General features: G+C 39.6%; 1 protein-coding gene across 4 annotated transcripts in view; it reads left to right on the forward strand.

Annotated features, from left to right (window-relative positions):
* The first annotated feature begins 3,703 nt into the window (after positions 1-3,703).
* sobpa (sine oculis binding protein homolog (Drosophila) a) overlaps positions 3,704-19,313 on the forward strand; it is a 30,162-nt gene continuing 14,552 nt past the window's right edge. For 2 of the 4 annotated variants that reach the window (XM_010903536.4, XM_010903539.4), the window contains exons 1-6: positions 3,704-4,022; positions 9,141-9,212; positions 10,341-10,476; positions 12,669-12,881; positions 15,557-15,708; positions 16,188-16,211. In XM_010903536.4, the coding sequence (XP_010901838.2) occupies positions 3,927-4,022; positions 9,141-9,212; positions 10,341-10,476; positions 12,669-12,881; positions 15,557-15,708; positions 16,188-16,211 (693 nt within the window). In that variant the 5' untranslated portion in view covers positions 3,704-3,926. The remainder of the gene's footprint in view (positions 4,023-9,140; positions 9,213-10,340; positions 10,477-12,668; positions 12,882-15,556; positions 15,709-16,187; positions 16,212-19,313) is intronic. The other 2 variants (XM_010903537.4, XM_010903538.5) reach the window with 1 other exon arrangement.

Raw genomic sequence — 19,313 nt, forward strand, 5'->3', positions numbered from 1 at the left:
GCTTTTTCGGTCTACTACAGCATACACTATGAAAACTGCTAAGCGAAAGAAGACTAAGACCAACTCTCTGAAGCAAGCTAACAGGAACCCTAAGCTAACGTTATCAAGGCTAAGAAGAAAGGTAGTCGAACTCTGAGTTAGCGCTTTTTTTGGAACAGGCAATTACATTTTTCATATTTATATTCAGAACGTGATTATCTATCGGGCATTGGTGCGGAACCGCTTTCTGACAGGTGAGTAATTGCAAAATGCTGTAATATATTTTTTTACTGAAAAATCCTACATACAGTAGTGCAGCTTTAAAAAAAATCTTATTTAACCAATACATTTGTCTAATTACAGTACTGTAGCTATCTGGATAAAACATTGCCACCATGCAACCAAAACTAGGAGCACAGAAATGGAAAGACAAATCCATAAGAGAACGTCTAAATATATGTAGCAGTTATGTAATGGCTGATTGGGATTGAGTAGGGTATGAATTGAAAAGATGTGACATAACTGCTGAAAACAAAGGGATTTGAATGTGGCCTGGTTATGAATTAAAACATTAAACAATAAAATGTTTATGACATGTTTTCTGGACAGTAATACAATTACAATTTATTTTTTGGCCCGTGGTTTGGGTCCTAAATGTTAAATTCTGTCCCGGGGCCTGTCATTCCTGTCAATGACCCTGATTTTGAGCAGGATGGACAGGCGATGAGGATGGAGGTCATGGTCCGGATGGACAGGAAAGTGGCTTAGACGTAAGCATCCAGCTCTAGCTGGATGAACACTGAAGAGACTTGGATGTCTTGCGGCGAGCAGTTTGAATGTAATAATAATGGAGTTGACTATGATTAAAACTAATTATGATTAAAATCCAATGACAATATGTATTCTTTCAGTGATGTTTATGCTAGAAATCAAGCTTGGCTGCACAATTTTTTACGATTATGGGGAAGTGTTTTTATGTTTTGTTTTCGATTTTTTTTTAATATAAATTTTAAATCCCACTAAAACATTAACAGCAGTGTAAGTAATACAAATAAATAGAAAAAATACATAAATAAAATTACAACAAGTAAATGTAAAACAAACTGTGCTTGGCCTTATTTATTTGATTTTAAAATAGAAATTCAAATCTTCACCAAAACAATAAAAATTTTAATAACTAAAATGTCAAAAGTTTACTACATTGCCCAAAAATAAACACAAGGAAGCATTTGCAACATCGATATTCTGCAATTCACTGTTCAATTCATAGACAGTGGTCTTGGTACGTGTGAATGTACCGTAATGGTACATTCACACTGTTTGCGAAATGTGTGCTTTGCTTGTAGCATGTCTGTAAGTGAACTAGCATCATAACAGCAATTAAGCTGTCTATCAAGGTTTGAGCATAGCAAATTTGTATGAAGAAAAGTCAGCTTATTACAATGGTTAAAATAGGAATACAAACATATTATTCAGTCTTCATTTTTACATTTTATATTTCTCTACTCAATTAATATGCCTCACTGATGTAATTCTGACACAACTTGCAATGCTAGTTAGAAAACCAGCTTGCTTGAATTAGGTAACCACCAGTCAGCTTTTGTAGATAACCAATGTGGCGAGTGAGTGGCTTGTGGGGCGATTTGTGGGATCTGTGAGAGGCGAAGAAAATAATAATTCTGATTTCCCAACTTTTTGCAAATCAACCGCGTCCACAATTACAGTTCCATTGTCTGCTTTTGCTGTCCTTTTAAAAAGGTGGATGAAAAAATGAAAAACGTTTAGTAGCAGTGATGGGATTCCCTGAGCTATACAATTGCATGCTATATTCCTGTAGAGACGCAAACAAAAAAATGCTGTGTGGAGACAGGTGGCTGAAATAGTGGTTGCTTCTGTTGTCAATATTAGATAGCTAGCTACGATGTAATGGCTCCCTGTCCAATTAATTGAATTTACCCTTCAAGATCCTATCCAGCTTCATCAGATAGGTTGGCGAGCATCGGTGAACTGTGATCTTCAGCTCTCTCCACTGTTCATTCGGGTTCAAGGCTCGGGCTGGGCCATTAAGAGACATTCACATAATTGCCTGAAAGCCACTCCAGTGTTGTCTTGGCTGGGTGCTTCTGGTCGTTGTTGTGCTGAAAGATGAATCCTTGACCCACTCTGAGGTCCTGTGTGCTCTGGATCATGTTTTCTTAAAGGACCTCTGTTATTTTGCTCTGTTCATCATTCCCACCAGTTCTGACCAGTCTACCAGTCCCTGCTACTGAGAAGCATCCCCAAAGCATGAAGCTCCCACTATCATGCTTCACCGTAGGGATGATGTTAGCCAAGTGATGAGTGTTACTTTTTGGTTGCCAAAGTTAGTTCTTGGTATTCAGTCTTAATAATTTGATCTGCCCAGATAATCTTTTATCTGGGCACATCTGGCCAGATAATCTGTTTTCTCATGCTCTCAGTGTCCTTCATGTAATTTGTCTTTTACTCAGGAGTGACTTTCATCTAGTCACTCTGCCATGAAGGCCTGATTAATGGAGTGCTTCAGAAATGGTTGTCATTCTGGCAGGTTCTCCCACATCTGCAGAGACATTCTGACACTGTTAAGATGGCTATTAGGTTCTTGGTCACTTCCATGACCAAGGACCTTCTTGCCCGATACATTTGTTTGTCTGAATGGCCAGTTGTAGGAAGACCGTTGGTGCCTCCAAACTTCTTTCATTTCACAATGATGGAACCCACTGTGAGTTTTTTTTATAACCTTTTCCAGATTAAAGTCTTGACACAACTCTATGTTGGTTGTCTACAGAGAGGACTTCGTGGTTTGGTTTTACTCTGACATACACTGTGAAGCGGGTTAGAAAACCTTATATAGACAGTTGTGTGCCTTTGTAAATCATGTCCAATTAATTGATTTTCCCACAGATGGATTCAGATCAAGTTCTAGACATCTCAAGCATGATCAAAGGACACAGGATGCATCTGAGTTTAATTTTGAGAGATTTCATGAGATTTTAATTTTCATAAAAATTAGCACAAAGAGTTTGCCATTATGAGGTATTGTGTGAAGATTGAAGGCGTTTTTTTAAATAATTGTATTTAATAAATTATAAATTGATTACACAACTCAAAAATACTGTACATAACCAATAAGGTAACATGCTAAATCAATATATGACCAGGTATGTAAACTCAATTATATGCACATGTTTTCTAAATATGAAAGTAACTGAAAGTAAGATTACGTCATTGAGTTTGAGTATTTCAAATGTTATTTTACTGATTACAAATTTAGATAGGGGGATAGTAACTGTAATGGATCACATTTAACCTACCCAAGCCTGAATCAAATGCATTGCAGAACTGTTCATGGGAATCAAACCGACAAATATGTTATTGCACACGCCATGCTCTACCAACTGAGCTACACAGGACCTCTTTTGCCATCTACCAGCTTGCGCACTGTCTATTGTAAATCTGTAATTGCAACAGATAAGAAACATCTGTTCAGCAGTGGCATAAAGGATGTAGGACACCCATGCCTCCGTGAGTTGTCAGCCCACCAGACTAGGTTGTAAGATTACATGTGTAAGGTGAAGAGGGTCCAAAGTGAAAACGTTATGGAAAATCGAGAGGAAATAGCCCACCTCTGATGAACAGCGTCACATTATGTTACAGTGGACGCTCCTCCCCCTGTCTAGATTTTTTTTTCACTCAACCTCTCATTTGACTCAGAGGCAGCTCACACACCAACTTACCCACAGACCGTGGAAAAATAGTGTCTGAAGATGGCTGATTTAACAGGGCATCGCGAGCCCTCAACGGTATCATCAACTTCACCCGAGCTGTTCCCAAGCTTGACATTCGCGGTTGGACAACTTTGAAGCGGCCCCGCCTCATACTTGACCAGTCTACCCCTAACGCAAATATTGACGGAGGTATTATAAAAAATGGCAGAGATGGAAAAAGAGGGCAGACCCCCCGAAAATAAAAGAAGCCGAAAACCGGCTCACCCGGTAAAAAGAGAAATCAATGAAGAAATGAAGGTAAGTGATCGATATTGGACCACTTGGTTTCAATTACGCATGGAAACGGAGCGCTCATTAAAAAGCGTGATTTCTGTGGATGCGTAAAGCGCGCATCCTTTCACATTTTAGAGCAGACCCGATTCATTTAACTGCAATTTACTGGATGAGTGGCACACAAGTTCAACCTCACATTCATGTTTGGCAATTAATTAAACCCAATCATAACCTAGTTTCAGTTTTCAATGCATTTTTATAAAAAACCTATGTCTGCCTTGCGTTATAATTAGGCTACAGACTGTTGGCTACATCGTCTTTATTGTCCTTTCATTTACGTTACTATTTGACAATTAATGGGAAAACATATTTTGGAGAATCGAGACCAAATTATTGTAATTTGTGTTGTTTTCCTTAACATATATGGTTCCATTTGAGTAAATGGAAATCCAGTGCGTCAGCAAGGCGTCAACAGTGCCACTACTCCTATTACTACCGCTACTCCCGATGAAACAACAGAACGTAGCCTACGCATTTAAAATAAAATAGCGTGGTGAGACGTATCTTCGTCTATGTGTGTAAATACACTTCAAATTATTGATGATAGAAGTAGTCCCTCGACTGCGCCGTTAACGCAAGCTAAAGGATGTCAGCTCTGTCCAGCTGTGAATGAGCCGAAATCGCTATAAGCGTGTTATCCAGATGTGTCTCTACTGGGGCTGGACAAGATCACGTTTATCGTGCGTTGGTCAGTTCTGCATACATTAAACGTGTATGGATGGTACACTTAAGCATGTCATATATTAGGCTAGTTCAAATATTTTCCAGTAATAGATTTTCCTGCTGTGATGGAATAGTCCTATCGTACGTTGTGGAGAAAACGTAAAGAGGGCATGGCATGTAGGGAACCTATCGCTGCTTTGTCTCGGGTTTCATCATGTGTTCATTGTTTGTACACATATGCCTGGGTTGCGAATAAAAATATGTTCTAATACAAACACATTTCGAAAAAGAGGTCATATTTGGCATATTGTTAGATTAGTTAAAATATTTTTTAAAGAAGAATTATGAACAAAGATCGCCCGGAAAGCCTACAGACGTACGGTGTGCATCATTTCTTTCATTCAAGAGGTGTGTGCTGTCTTTTAGAGAAACACCCCTTTTCTGTTGCCTTGAATTGTGTAGAGGCATGCTAAATATTTGGATTTGAATCGTTGCATTGGGACCTATAAAGAGGACAGATATTGCCCCATTCGGGTATTGGGCTCATTGGTGCTACTTTCAGTATTAACGTTAATGCATTGAAAATGCCAAATGTATGTATTGGTTAATTAGTATTTTGTATAAGTATAATGGAATCATTGGTAGTTGCATAAAATAAAATATTTTTAAAATCATTGCTGAAAACAGCGTTTATTTAAAATAGAATATTTACCCTTGGGCCATGGAGCAAGAAAATATTGGAAATTAGGATATTTTTACAGTCACTAATGGTATTCTTGGTATGTCATTGTGTTTCTTTGTTTCCATCAATCAAAATTATGAAATGCTGCCCAAGGGTCTGAAGCTGCCATATCCTTCCACTCCATCTACTCGTCAGTGAGCTCAGTTTAAAGCGTGGAATGGAAGGTGACACATGTACAGTATAATCATCAGCATATGTAGAGCATTATGGATGTCTCCACTAACCAAATATACAATTAATTTATTGAGCACTGACAAACACAGCTCCAGTTCAGATCTGTTGGCACTTGCCAGCCAGACATCATCATAAGTCACAGATGCTGCAATACACACAGGCATATTCAGGTATTTGTTTTATATAATGTACTTTACATCTTTCAATTATGACTGAGTTTCAGTTCTATGTCTACCTTTCCTTTTTTAATAAGTGATTATTAAAGAGGTGGTTATAGATTTTGAGAAGAATCAAAAGGCTTTCCTAGCCAGTTATTATTATTAGTATGGGAAATGAAGTTAAATCTTTGCACCTGGTACAACATAAAATCTGGTCTAAATCTGTAAAATTGATTTAGTATGTATCATTGACGTATGCATGACGCAGTGTGACTGCTAAACATAAAAACAATAAACCTAGTGAATAGAAATAACAAAGTAGCCATGCTCAGAAAAAGATACAGTATTTATTTCAAAAGCCATGATCTTCAAAATGTTCTGCCAAACAGGCTACAGTATAACTCTCTCTTAACTGAAAGCCTGTTTGCTACTTTAAAGATTTTGTTACTTTTTCTTTATTTATTTTTTCCCTCTTGTCTGTTTGAGAAAGTTAGAAGGGAAAAAAATCACTACCCTATGTGCTCTTGTGAGAGATCATACCTCGAAAAACCAAACAGTCTGACAGTGTTTCCTTCATCTTGTGCCGCTTTAATGTGCACCATGGTAAAATAAGCCACAGTAAGTAATCAAGGAGAGGGGGCTGTACTTGGTAGGATAAGGATAGTGAAGGGTAAGAGCAGGGGGGAAAGGAATGTATACACCAATAGGCTGCCTAAGCTGTAAAAACTGAAACCTGAGCATCTGCACAGGATCAGATATCAAGGAAGGTAAGGGAAATGAAAGCAGAGCACTGGGAGAGAGAGGTGAGAGTGAACAAGGGAATGGAAAAGTGTGGGCCAGGAGAGTCTGAAGGAGGGCCCACTTAAGGAAACTTGGCATGCGGATTAGGGAATTTTATCATGGTGTACTGTGACCTACTCCGGTTTCTGCCCACAAGGTATCGGATTTCCCTGGCTCTGCCCTATCCACACCACCTCTTGCTAACAGAAGGAAACAAGCTTTTGTATCAAAACAATTTAATTATTTTAAACTGCTAACATTTTGTTTTTTCCTGAGTTGAATGTTGAGTTTGTGCAGAGCTGTGATTGGGTTTCAATGGTGATATTTTATGACAGTTTTATAGACTTCTATAGATTCTTCATACTTCTTTTTCTACAACTCTTTAATATCAGTCAGTTCAACTTATCAAGATGTTTATTGGTTGAACAAGATGTTTTGTCCTGGGCCAGAACAAAAGCCTGCTCCTCATCAAGCATGCGCTCTGCTTTCATGACCTGTCATGCAGATTGGGTTCCATTCTCTTTACCGCCTTGTTTCTGGAAGTGGTGGGTTGACAGATAGGACAGGGAGCAAAGACGAGGACAACATTTTCCTGAAGACAGAGAGAGATGGACAGATGACGGTTGCTGGCTTCACCCTTTCATTTTGTTTGAGTAATATGATCCAGTCTAGTTTGACTCAAGAAAAAACTACATCAACGGGCAAGAGTTCCTCTGTAACATGACAAAACCTCAGCAGTTGTTAAAAGTAGCACAGTATGATCCAACCTAGTGAATAGTAGTAACCAAAACTTCAATTGGCCATATGTGTTTGTCGTCATGTTGTCTTCATTATTTTACATGTAAGTAATTTAGGAGTTATGCAGAGCGACTTACATTTTCATATTTCTTGTACTGATTGACTTTTGAAATGATTATATTTTGAGCTTCATATTGATGAGTGGTGAGGAAACTCAGACATTTTGTATTTTCATGTTATGTAGTTGTGTTTGTAGTGACTGAGACCTATCAATGAAGGTGGATATGTGTCTCAATGTCTTAATAACTAAGACCATGTAACTGGATTATTAATACAAGACACAATTAATATCTGTCCTCTGAGTCCGTAAAAGCTTTCCATTTCCCTTCAGTCCTCAGATTAATATTGGAATTCTAAACTGTGACTGCAATTGAGTTCACAGGGACCAAAGGAGTAGCTTGGGCACACTGAGGCATGGCAATCATATTTGTCTAACCCAAATGGCCAGTTGCATTGACAATCAGGATTTGAACCCTTGTCTCCCGGTGCTGCCACTAACGGCAAGACAATCACTTTACTGTTGCGCCAGTCACATTGCTGGGATATAAGAAACATTTAGGGGTGTCTAACCCATTTGTTCTTCTGGTTATTTGGTCTACAACGAAGTCCACAGACCTTTAAAATTCTCAGTATGTTTATTTTCTCTTAACTGTCTAACTGTTTTCTAATCTGCATGAATGTAGGTCCATTATAATTTCTAAACACTTTTTAGTTACTGATTGTAAAAAAAAAATCATTCAAACCATGGAATGGATCTTCCTTCTTTGACAGCTGTGACGTGAACCATAGCTTTAATGTATTTTTCTGTTTTTAACCGTTGAGTGGCAGCAGCGTTCTATTATCCTGACAACACCATTGTTTTGCCAGGTCTAAACTGTCCTGAGGTAACTCACTTCACCCTGAACGAATGTGCTGGCCAAACTGATTGTAATGAATAACCTCTCTCAAGGGGTCAGTCATCCTTAATAAAGCCTGGCAGTAATACCATTGTACTGTATGCTTGTGCAATTATTGAAAAGCAATAAATTGTTTGGGGCATAGATTAGAATTCTCATAATGAAAACACAATTATTATTGATTTGACGTGTGCTTTGGTGGATGTGAAATGAATGTACACATGATTGGCATATGAAGCAGCCAAGCTGTGATCCTATATTGTCTCAATCGGTTCTTGTTGTTTGATTCCCCTCTTGTGGGAAGACTATGTGAACATGAATATCGCGAGATCTGTCATGAAGCAATGGCACGTGTGAGATAATGAGGAGCATTAGTGTCGGCGATTTGGACAAAAGCCGAATTCACAGGTTTTTGCGTCTTTCATATTCGGTAGGGGAGGAGGCATTTGGCGGATAGACTTGCTCCTAGTTTTCAAGTGAGAGGAGTGGCACTCTTCATTCTTGTTCCAAACTCCTAACACAAAGACCTAGAAGTGAATCGACATTCTGACCATTCACAAAATACTTAAGTTGTGGGTTAACCAAGATTAGTGTAAAATAACATTTATCCCTGCTTGCATTTCTAAAAAAATGACTTTGTTTTACAGAATTGTACTTGTGTCCCATGCTTTGTGATTTCACGTCTGCCATTTCTGATTGAGAGCTGATGTTATAACTGACGTTGATTATGCTTTTTCATGTAATGAAATGACTTCCCTAATCCAGTGGTATTGACAGAGCAGCCCTTAATTGACTATTAAATGCTTGATTGAGTACTATTTTATTGACAGTTCAATGCCGGAATGTAATGAAATAACTCGTGTCTCATCAGGTTCGGGCTGAGCGGGCCAACTCATGGGCAGGCAAGGCGGGTGATCTCCATGGCAACCCGCCCTACTCCATGGTGAGCCCCTTTGTCCGTATGAGACAATAGTGCTACTCCCAGCCATAAACATATAGAAAGAGTTTGGCCATTGAGAGTTCACTAAATTTTATGGCAGCCTGTTCGTGTTTCCTGGTTAGCCTTATATTCATTAGTAGCATGTGATTTTCAGAGTTTTAAACACAGATAGCTAATGCATCTGTAAAAATTACAACATGACAGCACCTATTGAAGGAAAACAATACTCTAAATATGCTTCTGGTGTTACTACGGTTGTTTGAAAAGCCCTGATTAATGTTTTAAGGACTGTTGGCTCCTTTGCCATAGAATAGTGTTATTGTTCCCTTTTAAGGATGTAAGGTTTGATATGTTGGGTATTACTGCTTGGGTAGTTTTTCAAGGATGTTGTGTGGTTGTTCCACCTAGCAATCTGAAAATGTATGCACTTACTGTAAAGCACTGTTGATGAATAAAATGTGCTGTGAAAATAAATCTGTGGTAGTGCACATGGTTTGATGGGTTGGAATTTCTCTATAATGTGTGATATGCAGATATTGTGGAATTCCTGTGCTGTATAGAACATTTTTGGAATATAACGTGAGTCATGTGGATTGGTTTCAAACTGGAAGAAGTATAACATGATAATGGTGACTTGAGCAAAACCAGTCAAGGATAAGTCAACTGTCAATTTGTCCTGATAAGTGTGCACATATCTCTAGTTATGTTTCTGCTATTAGGGACAAATTACTACCAGTGTTGGGCTGAATTCCAATTAAATTTAAGTCAAATCAGGAAATACACTTCCAATTCCAATCCTCTTCAATGCTTTTCGATGAGAAACAAATGGAATTTAGAGTGAACCTTTTGAATTGACTGGAGTCTAAATGGAATTGACTCCCACCCTGAATGTGAATATATAAACTATTGTTATATTATGGTTTCAGGAAATTGGAGAAACCTATTTGAAAGTCATGCAGCTTGGTTTCATAAAATAAGTATATTTGACCTAATCTCCTTTATTGCTTGTTCTGGAGTGGAGGAGGATTGTGTTCATATGCTACGATACCTGAGTATCCCTCATTGCCCCCCTCACTCTGTGACAGAGGATTCAAGCTTATTAATCCTAATGTTGTGTCTCTTGTCTTGCAGAGTTTTGCAGAGAACACCATGAACGAGCTGCTTGGCTGGTATGGTTATGACAAGGTGGACCTGAGAGACCAGGACAACATTGACATACAGAACTACCCTGATGGAGAGGCACAACAACATATCTCAGTCCTGAAAGGTGCGCAAAACCATCAAGTGGAATATTTCTTTGTTAATTGCAGTACCTAATAAAATCTTCTGGTATGCAGGAGCATACATTTAGAAGTGGTATGATGTGACATTCACTTTCTCTTCTGAGTTGACAACTCCCCCTGCGAGGTCAAGGCTGACTTTTGGAAAAGTACTACTGGAATTTGGCAGTAGTGTACCATGATTGATGAGGCAATTCAGTAAGGCTATCCAGTTCAACACCTGCTCTAGTTGAATCATCCAGTCATTATGGTGTATATAGTTGTAATTCAGGAAACTGCACTTTTCTATGGGTGATTATACTGGTGTCTCTGGAATCTCTACATGTTAAACCTGATCAGGTTTTGAGCAAACATTTGCATCTCAAAGCTGGTAACCAGGTTTCCAGAGTAACAGAAAAGAACCAAGTTTTATGTTAAAAGCATATATGCTGGATTCAAAACAATGTTTACAGTTGTATCAGGGCCTGCTTTTTCCTGAAGCATCTTTAGCCTAAACGTAACATTAAACCATTTGTAGATGCTATGTAAAATCTCAGAGGCACTTAGAGGCATCTCTATTCAAAGGAGGGGTTCTCATTTCCTTTTAGATGTGCTGGGTGGTAATCAAGGCTCACTATCAATGCAGCTTACATTGTATACATTTGGCTTTCGGAGTTGAAGAGGTATAATGTCAAGCAAGCAAGTTCCTTAGTTCATTTTGGTATATTTCAATCCAGTTTTAAAATTAATCTGGTAAATTGTGCTGCTGATGATTTGGGAGATTTCCAAGTTATAAAAGCAACCACGGACTACACACATTCCCCAAAGGTCCTGCCATTTCTCCAATGCTACACCAGAGTAGGCTAGAGAGTGACGCAGGTAAAAATATATTGTGTGAATGAAGGTTTGGTAGAATGACATAAGTTGGAGTAACCACATTTTTGTAATCATCTTTGACTGGATAAAAGTTAGCAAATTTCTGTGTGCTTTTTGATTCAAACAACACTATTGGCATTTTCTATTTCCTGTCTGTAGCAACAAGGAATGACCAAGAGCAAACCTGGGATAGGGTAGAGTGACGAGTGCACTCAAAAGTAGCAGCCCAGAGAAAAACGAGAAAAAGAGAACCAACATAAACTGTGACAGCCTTAAAAAGTATCTGTATTTGTTGCTGTTAGCAATAAAACTGTCTAAAGAGGTCTGAAAACAAGTTACATTTGGCACCAAAGTCACCTAATTGGCAACACAGAACCAGCCTGTGCAGGGGCAAGCCAACAGAGATTCCTTCAACCGGAGTCTTTGTTTGTTTTTTTCCCTGAAAGATTTGAGCCACAGAAATTGAGTTTAACCCTGTAGCATTAAAAACATTTTGAACAATTCCTCTTGCCCAAACCTTTCATATACAGTACCAGTCAAAACTGTCCAAACCTTTGACTGGTACTGTCTATATAAAGGATTGGGGCAAAGACAAAAATTGAGTAGAAAGCTACCATTTAAAATATCATACATACTGCATTATAGGCTGCATAGCCTAGGCAAGGGCTACCTAACCCTGTTCCTGGAGATCTAGTGTCCTGTAGGTTTTCTATTCAACCCCATTTGTGACTAACTAGATTAGGCTTTTCATCCAGCTAAATATTAGAATCGGGTGTGCTAAATTAGAGGTGGAGAGGACCTACAGGACAGTAGATTTCCAGGAACAGGGTTGTGCAGCCCTGGCCTAGGCCTATATAATTAAATAATATACAATATTATACAATACATTCAATAATGATAATAATATATTTTTTAACCTGCTTGTATTAGGCCTCAATACATTTATTAGGTGTAAGTGCCAAATGTTGATTTTATGCATAATACAAAAAATATATATTTGAATAACATGGTTAAAATTTAAAGCCATGGTTGAAATTATATTTTTAGGAGCTTATCTGTCATCGGTATTGGGGAATCATTACATTATTAAGTTAGTGTTTACACTTGGTCTGGCCAAAGTGAACGCTCTCTCTTGTGTTGTTTATAGAAATGCACGCTACAACCTCCGCCACTGCTGGAAAAATGCTTGCTGAAACACTTAACTTCCATTGTTATTGGGAAATAAGTCCCAGAGCTGCACTACTGAAGTGAACAATGACACCCATTTCCATTGCTTTACAGTAAGTCAGAAAAGGCCAACACACTCCACTTCTGTCTCCCTCAGAAAACTCTTTGCCAAAAATCCCAGGAGGATCGGGGGAGAACAGTGATGTCTCCCCAAACCAAGCCAATAGCTCCCACTCTACACCAACTTCAAGGAATGGAGTGACAGAGTCCTCCACTACCCCGTCCACCTCCACACCCAGCACCAGGGAGCACGGGAACATGCCCATCATAGTCCCACTGATCCCACCCCCCATGATCAAGCCACCAGCGGGTAATGGACCTCTCACACACACCTAAACCCACATAAATGTATGTGTATTATGAATGCGTTCAGATAGTGTATTTAACACTAAATAAACGTGTAGCGATATCATTTGCAGCAACGCCCAACAGCTTTTTTTGTCCCCTAGTATTCTTCATGCTGAAATCTTCTGCTGCACTATTTCACTCTGAATCTCATTCCATAGCAGTTGCGTAGATTTCCTTAAAATTAGGGGCTTTATACAAATCAAATCCTCAGTGACTGGTACATCTCTTATCAATGTTGCTTTCTGGCTCTGGCCAAACCCCATAGTTTATGGGACCAATAAGACGGTAAGGTCAGTTCTGGCATTTGGTTGGTTTTAGTAGCATTTGGTTGGTTTTAGTGATTCAGAAGTTCTACTGGAACAATTGAGATTCCTTTGGAGAAGATACTAGCACCCATGTAGCCAGTGTGACAGTGACCTGCAGCATTTCTGTGAGAAGGATACACCATGTATTTCAAAGAGTGTGAATGTAAGCATGAAATCCATGATGTTACTTCTTGATGATTGCTCATTGAATCTCTCAATCGATCAGGGCTGACTATTTCTAGCTGCCAGCACCCCCACAAAAAGGTACTGGCACTTAGATCACTCCAATCACTCCACTCAGATTATTATTAGAAGTGATATCATTAGAAATATTGACCGCGTAAAATGAATGTTGCTGGTCAAGAAACCATTGAGGCCTGAACAAATATACATTGCTCTGTAATGTATCAACTGAGACAGAAACAAACAGATGATATAGCCCAACACATACATAAATACATAGAAAATACATGCTATGGTTACATATATAAAAATGTTAATATTGTTGACTTTATTTTACATTTAGGTATACATGAAGGGGAGTTGTTAACGGGGAGAGCAAAATGGAGGCAGGTTGCCTTGTGGAATGGATTGTGATGGCTGGTTGGGGGTAGAGTCCCACCTTGTAAATGATGTGGTTCTGAATGCTGAAAATCTAATCATCTTGCTCCCCTGCCTAAAAACAACAGAAATATACAAAATGGTGGTTTATCAGTCTGACGAATAACTGAAATTTCAGTTGTCAAATACACCTTCAGTTTTGCAATCAGAAATGACTGACAGAGTTCAGTTAAGAGACAAAACAAACACCACTCCTTCCCCTCTTCCTGCTGTTTTAAATGTCAGTATCACCCAGTCAACTCTTAGTGGAAATGTTCATGGGCCTGCTTGCCAGACAGAGGGCTTCGTTTAACCAGAAGTGTGCCGTGAGACTCCAGAGGCTCATCAGCCTGCAGGGCCGAGTGCCTTGGCATCCCCCTAGAGGTGTCCCACAACCTCGCACAGCACAGGAGGTAAAACAGATGGTGTGGTCCCTCTCTCACAGCTCAACACCAACACCAACCGCCCCCACTCCCACTTCCCATCTCACCGCCCCCCAACTTGTACCCCTTTTGAATAATTCATATGCTCTGCCGGAGCAACAGTGGAGCTTTTGAGGTGCAGGTACTGTACACTGGATGGTATTTAATATGGGCACTGCATAATTACAGTACCAGGCTCCCTCCCAGTAGATGGAAGAGTCCAGAAAAATCTGAAAGCAAGCGAACCACCTCGAATGACCTTTTTGTATGAAAATAATGAGATGCTTGGAAATAAACACTTTCCCTTGTGTGTCGTGGCTGAATATTTATTTAAGTACCGCCAGGTTGCCATGGGAGTTTTGAACATCAATTTTCAGAAAAAAATAAATAATGGAGGGATGCAAAGAGGAACCATCCCGGGAATATTTCCTGGAAAATGAACATCCTGCACCTCTATTGACACATACATCATCCATCTAGAGTTCTCAAAATGGGCCATGCAGCGGGAGCATAAAGGAGCATAAGCTATGCATGCTGTGGCCACGGTGCTATCTTTGTGCCTCCTGGGAGTTATTGCCCTTAATTGAGAATTAGTCTTTCCTTTAAAACAGATTTGCACTATGGATCCATTAAGCTTAACAGGAGGGAAAGGTCTTCCCAGTACCCACCATGGTGTGATAAGGGGGGGAGTGAAGGTGAAAGACTAATGGGCCAGAATGTTTCACCTTTGCACACAGTTCTAATGTGATAATTGTGAATTATTGGAAGTCTCACTGGAAGACATCTCTCAATGAAGTTGAACGCAGAGGGGCTGAAAACCAATGGCAATTACCCAGCAGCTTGTTTTTAAGACGAGAGAAGCATTTGAGGTCATGGAGGTCTTAGCAGTGTTTAGTTTCCATTCTTGAACAAATCTCCAACTAAGCTCTCTTCCATTTTAATGAAGTTGACTCAACCGCAACATTTTAAAATGTACAAATATTTTTGTCTACAGACATTGTTTAGGGCCATCTCTGTGTGGTAACTGATGAGAGTGCTTCTAACTTGCCTTGATGACTGCGAGTGGGAAGAGCTCTCCTTTTTTGCTTTGAAGGTTAATACTGTCAGGATGTATTGTTGGTGAAATCAATCACATGACGAGAATTGACTGGTGGCTGTCAGATTGTTAGGGGGTTGGGGAAAGAGGGGAGGTTTAGGGATGGGGAGCCAGCGGTTGGGCTGTCTTTATGCTCTGTTCCAGTTCCAGCGAATTTGGCCGGCTTTGTTAGGCTGTTATCCTCACACTGTGTCTGTTTGTGTTCGTCCCCTAGACGAGGATTTGTCCAATGTCCAGATCATGTGTGCTTGGTGTCAGAAGGTTGGCGTGAAACGCTACTCCCTCAACATGGGCACTGAGCTGAAGAACTTTTGCAGTGAGAAGTGCTTTGCTGCCTGTCGCAGAGCCTACTTCAAGAGAAACAAGGTACGCTCTTCTCCTCACTTCTCCCTTATTATTTAACCAATTATGCAAGTGCACTAAGTCCATGTGTTACATTGTTTCCTCCCAACATCCACTCCTCCAGATGTCTTTAATTAAGATGCTGCAAAATATTTGCCAATCCTTTGGAATTGAAGTGCCTAGTATTTTCCACTTTGCACATTATCTCTACTATTTGGCTTGGTGAGAAGCCCACAAACTTTAACACAATTTTGCCCTTTTTCGCGTCCGAGTACTTATTGTAATAGATTAACATCAACCGTTGTCTTATGGTTTTATTTTTTAACATGCAGAATCACAGTTTTTGTCATATACACCCTCATTGCATATGCAGATCAGTTGAGTTACAAAGGTTCTAATGATTAGTTTGTCTTTCCAAAGACAGACAGTCATTAAGTCAAATAGTGTTTCATTTTGTCCTGATTCCTGAAGTTAAACATTCTGCTTTCTTTCTTGTACCTAAGCTTGGATATATAAGGAATTACAGTGTAAGTATGATATGTCTTTATTCCTTTCCCTTGTATGTCCAAAGTTAATTTTTCATCCAAACATAATCACTTAGCATAGCTCTGTATGCTACCAGCTGTGGAAAAGGAAGTACACGTCTGATCATATAGGATAGGTGATCCTAGTTCTCGTTCAGTTCCCACTATTTTCGGAGCATGAGTTGCTTTGTGCCTTCTGTGTTTTCTCCCAAATTTGTTGAGCATTGCTACTTGTGAAGTGAAAGTATACTCAAATCAACCGTTATTTTACACTTCCAAGATTGCTGTAACTAAGAAATACCAAAGTGAAGAGTTGTCCAGGGACAGTTCCCACATGAAAACAGACATGGTTAGAGCACAGAAGGGCCTTGTCTGCTGAGGTGGTGCACATTCTAGGTTATGTCTCTCACACTCACATTCATGCAGGCCATTTGTGTAAGTGATATCCACATGTTTCTTTTTTCATGTACCCACAAGGTTAGCCACAACAACAAACCCTCCAGTCTTTTCAACAAAAAATGGCATGGCTAAAAATGTATCTTGTGTCTGTGTGTGTCTGAAAGTGGAGACAGGACATAGCGAGTAGGATGGCGTAGGGGTGGGCAGTGGAGACGCATCGTGTTTCGCTAAATATCTACAGCTGCCTCGTCTGCGTAACCCAATCTCCTCCTATGGCGAGCGTTGTGGGGAGGATTTAGTTCCTCCCATTGCCAGTGCACAACACCATCCGTCCAGTGTCTGGTTTATTTTGAAGATATTTAAGAAATACAGTACCAGTGAAAGGTTTGGACCCACCTATCCATTCAAGGGTATTTCTTTGTTTTTTCTATTTTCAGTAATATAGTGAAGACATCAAAACTATGAAATACTACATATCGAACCATATAGTTACCAAAAAAGTGTAAATAAAATCAAAGTACATTTATATTTTAGATTATTCAGAGTAGCCTCCTTTTGCCTTGATGACAGCTTGGCACAATTTTTGCATTCTCTCGACCAGCTTATGTCTGTACTGTAGTAGTCCATATCAGGGCAAGAACAGCGTGCTGATACGTAAATGTAATATATGGCAATGCATGTATGTAACTTTTGTCTTGTATGAGCATATATGTTTAAAACATATACAGTGGGGAGAACAAGTATTTGATACACTGCCGATTTTGCAGGTTTTCCCACTTACAAAGCATGTAGAAGTCTGTAATTTTTATCATAGGTACTCTTCAACTGTGAGTGACAGAATCTAAAACAAAAATCCAGAAAATCACATTGAATGATTTCTAAGTAATTAATTTGCATTTTATTGCATGACATAAGTATTTGATACATCAGAAAAGCAGAACTTAATATTTGGTACAGAAAACATTTGTTTGCAATTACAGAGATCATACGTTTCCTGTAGTTCTTGACCAGGTTTGCACACACTGCAGCAGGGATTTTGTCCCACTTCTCCATATAGACCTTCTCCAGATCCTTCAGGCTTCGGGGCTGTCGCTGGGCAATATGGACTTTCAGATGTTCTATTGGGTTCATGTCCGGAGACTGGCTACGCCACTCCAGGACCTTGAGATGCTTCTTACAGAGCCACTCCTTAGAATCCCTGGCTGTGTGTTTCGGGTCGTTGTCATGCTGGAAGACCCAGCCACGACCCATCTTTAATGCTCTTACTGAGGGAAGGAGGTTGTTGGCCAAGATCTCATGGCCCCATCCATCCTCCCCTCAATACGGTGCAGTCATCTTGTCCCCTCTGCAGAAAAGCATCCCCAAAGAATGATGTTTCCACCTCTATGCTTCATGGTTGGGATGGTGTTCTTGGGGTTGTACGGATTCTTCTTCTTCCTCCAAACATGGCGAGTGGAGTTTTGACCAAAAAGCTCTATTTTTGTCTCATCAGACCACATGACTTTTTCCCATTCCTCCTCTGGATCATCCAGATGGTCACTGGCAAACTTTAGACAGGCCTGGACATGCACTGGCTTGAGCAGGGGGACCTTGCATGTGCTGCAGGATTTTAATCCATGACGGTGTAGTGAGTTACTAATGGTTTTCTTTGAGACTGTGGTCCCAGCTCTCTTCAGGTCATTGACCAGGTCCTGCCGTGTAGTTGTGGGCTGATCCCTCACCTTCCTCATGATCATTGATGCCCAACAAGGTGAGATCTTGCATGGAGCCCCAGACCGAGATTGACCGTCATCTTGAACTTCTTCCTTTTTCTAATAATTGCGCCAACAGTTGTTGCCTTCTCACCAAGCTGCTTGCCTATTGTCCTGTAGTCCATACCAGCCTTGTGCAGGTCTACAATTTTGTCTCAGATGTCCTTACACAGCACTCTGGTCTTGGCCATTGTGGAGAGGTTGGAGTCTGTTTGATTGAGTGTGTGGACAGGTATCTTTTATACAAGTAACAAGTTCAGGTGCAGTTAATACAGGTAATGAGTGGAGAACAGGAGGGCTTCTTAAAGAAAAACTAACAGGTCTGTGAGAGCCAGAATTCTTACTGGTTGGTAGGTGATCAAATACTTATGTCATGCAATTAAATGCAAATTAATTATTTAAAAATCATACAATGTGATTTTCTGGATTTTTGTTTTAGATTCCGTCTCTCACAGTTGAAGTGTACGTATGATACAAAGTACAGACCTCTACATGCTTTGTGAGTAGGAAAACCTGCAAAATCTGCAGTGTATCAAATACTTGTTCTCCCCACTGTATTTGGTTTGAACAACACATAGCCTATGTACATATATGTCAAAATATACAAGACTTGGCTTTTTTCATATATGTCAGATTAAAATATGTAATTAACATACAGCTCTGGATAAAATTAAGAGACCACTGCACCCTTTTCTTTCCTTTCCAACAAAGTATTTTAATGTATATGGCCATATATTCCATTTCTGTTTGGGAAATAAGCAAAGAAAAATGACAGTCCACTATAACTTTAAGTCATGTTCAGTGAATCCATGAGATTTCAGGAACTTTTAAAGTTTCAAGCACTATGATGAAACTGGCTCTCATAAGGTCGACCCTGGAAAGGAAGAGCCAAAGTTACCTCTGGTGCAGGGGATAGCTTTACTAAACTTACCAGCCTCAGAAGTCAGCATTTAAC

Source organism: Esox lucius, chromosome 15, assembly GCF_011004845.1.
Source record: "Esox lucius isolate fEsoLuc1 chromosome 15, fEsoLuc1.pri, whole genome shotgun sequence".
NCBI classification, from domain to species: Eukaryota; Metazoa; Chordata; class Actinopteri; order Esociformes; family Esocidae; genus Esox; species Esox lucius.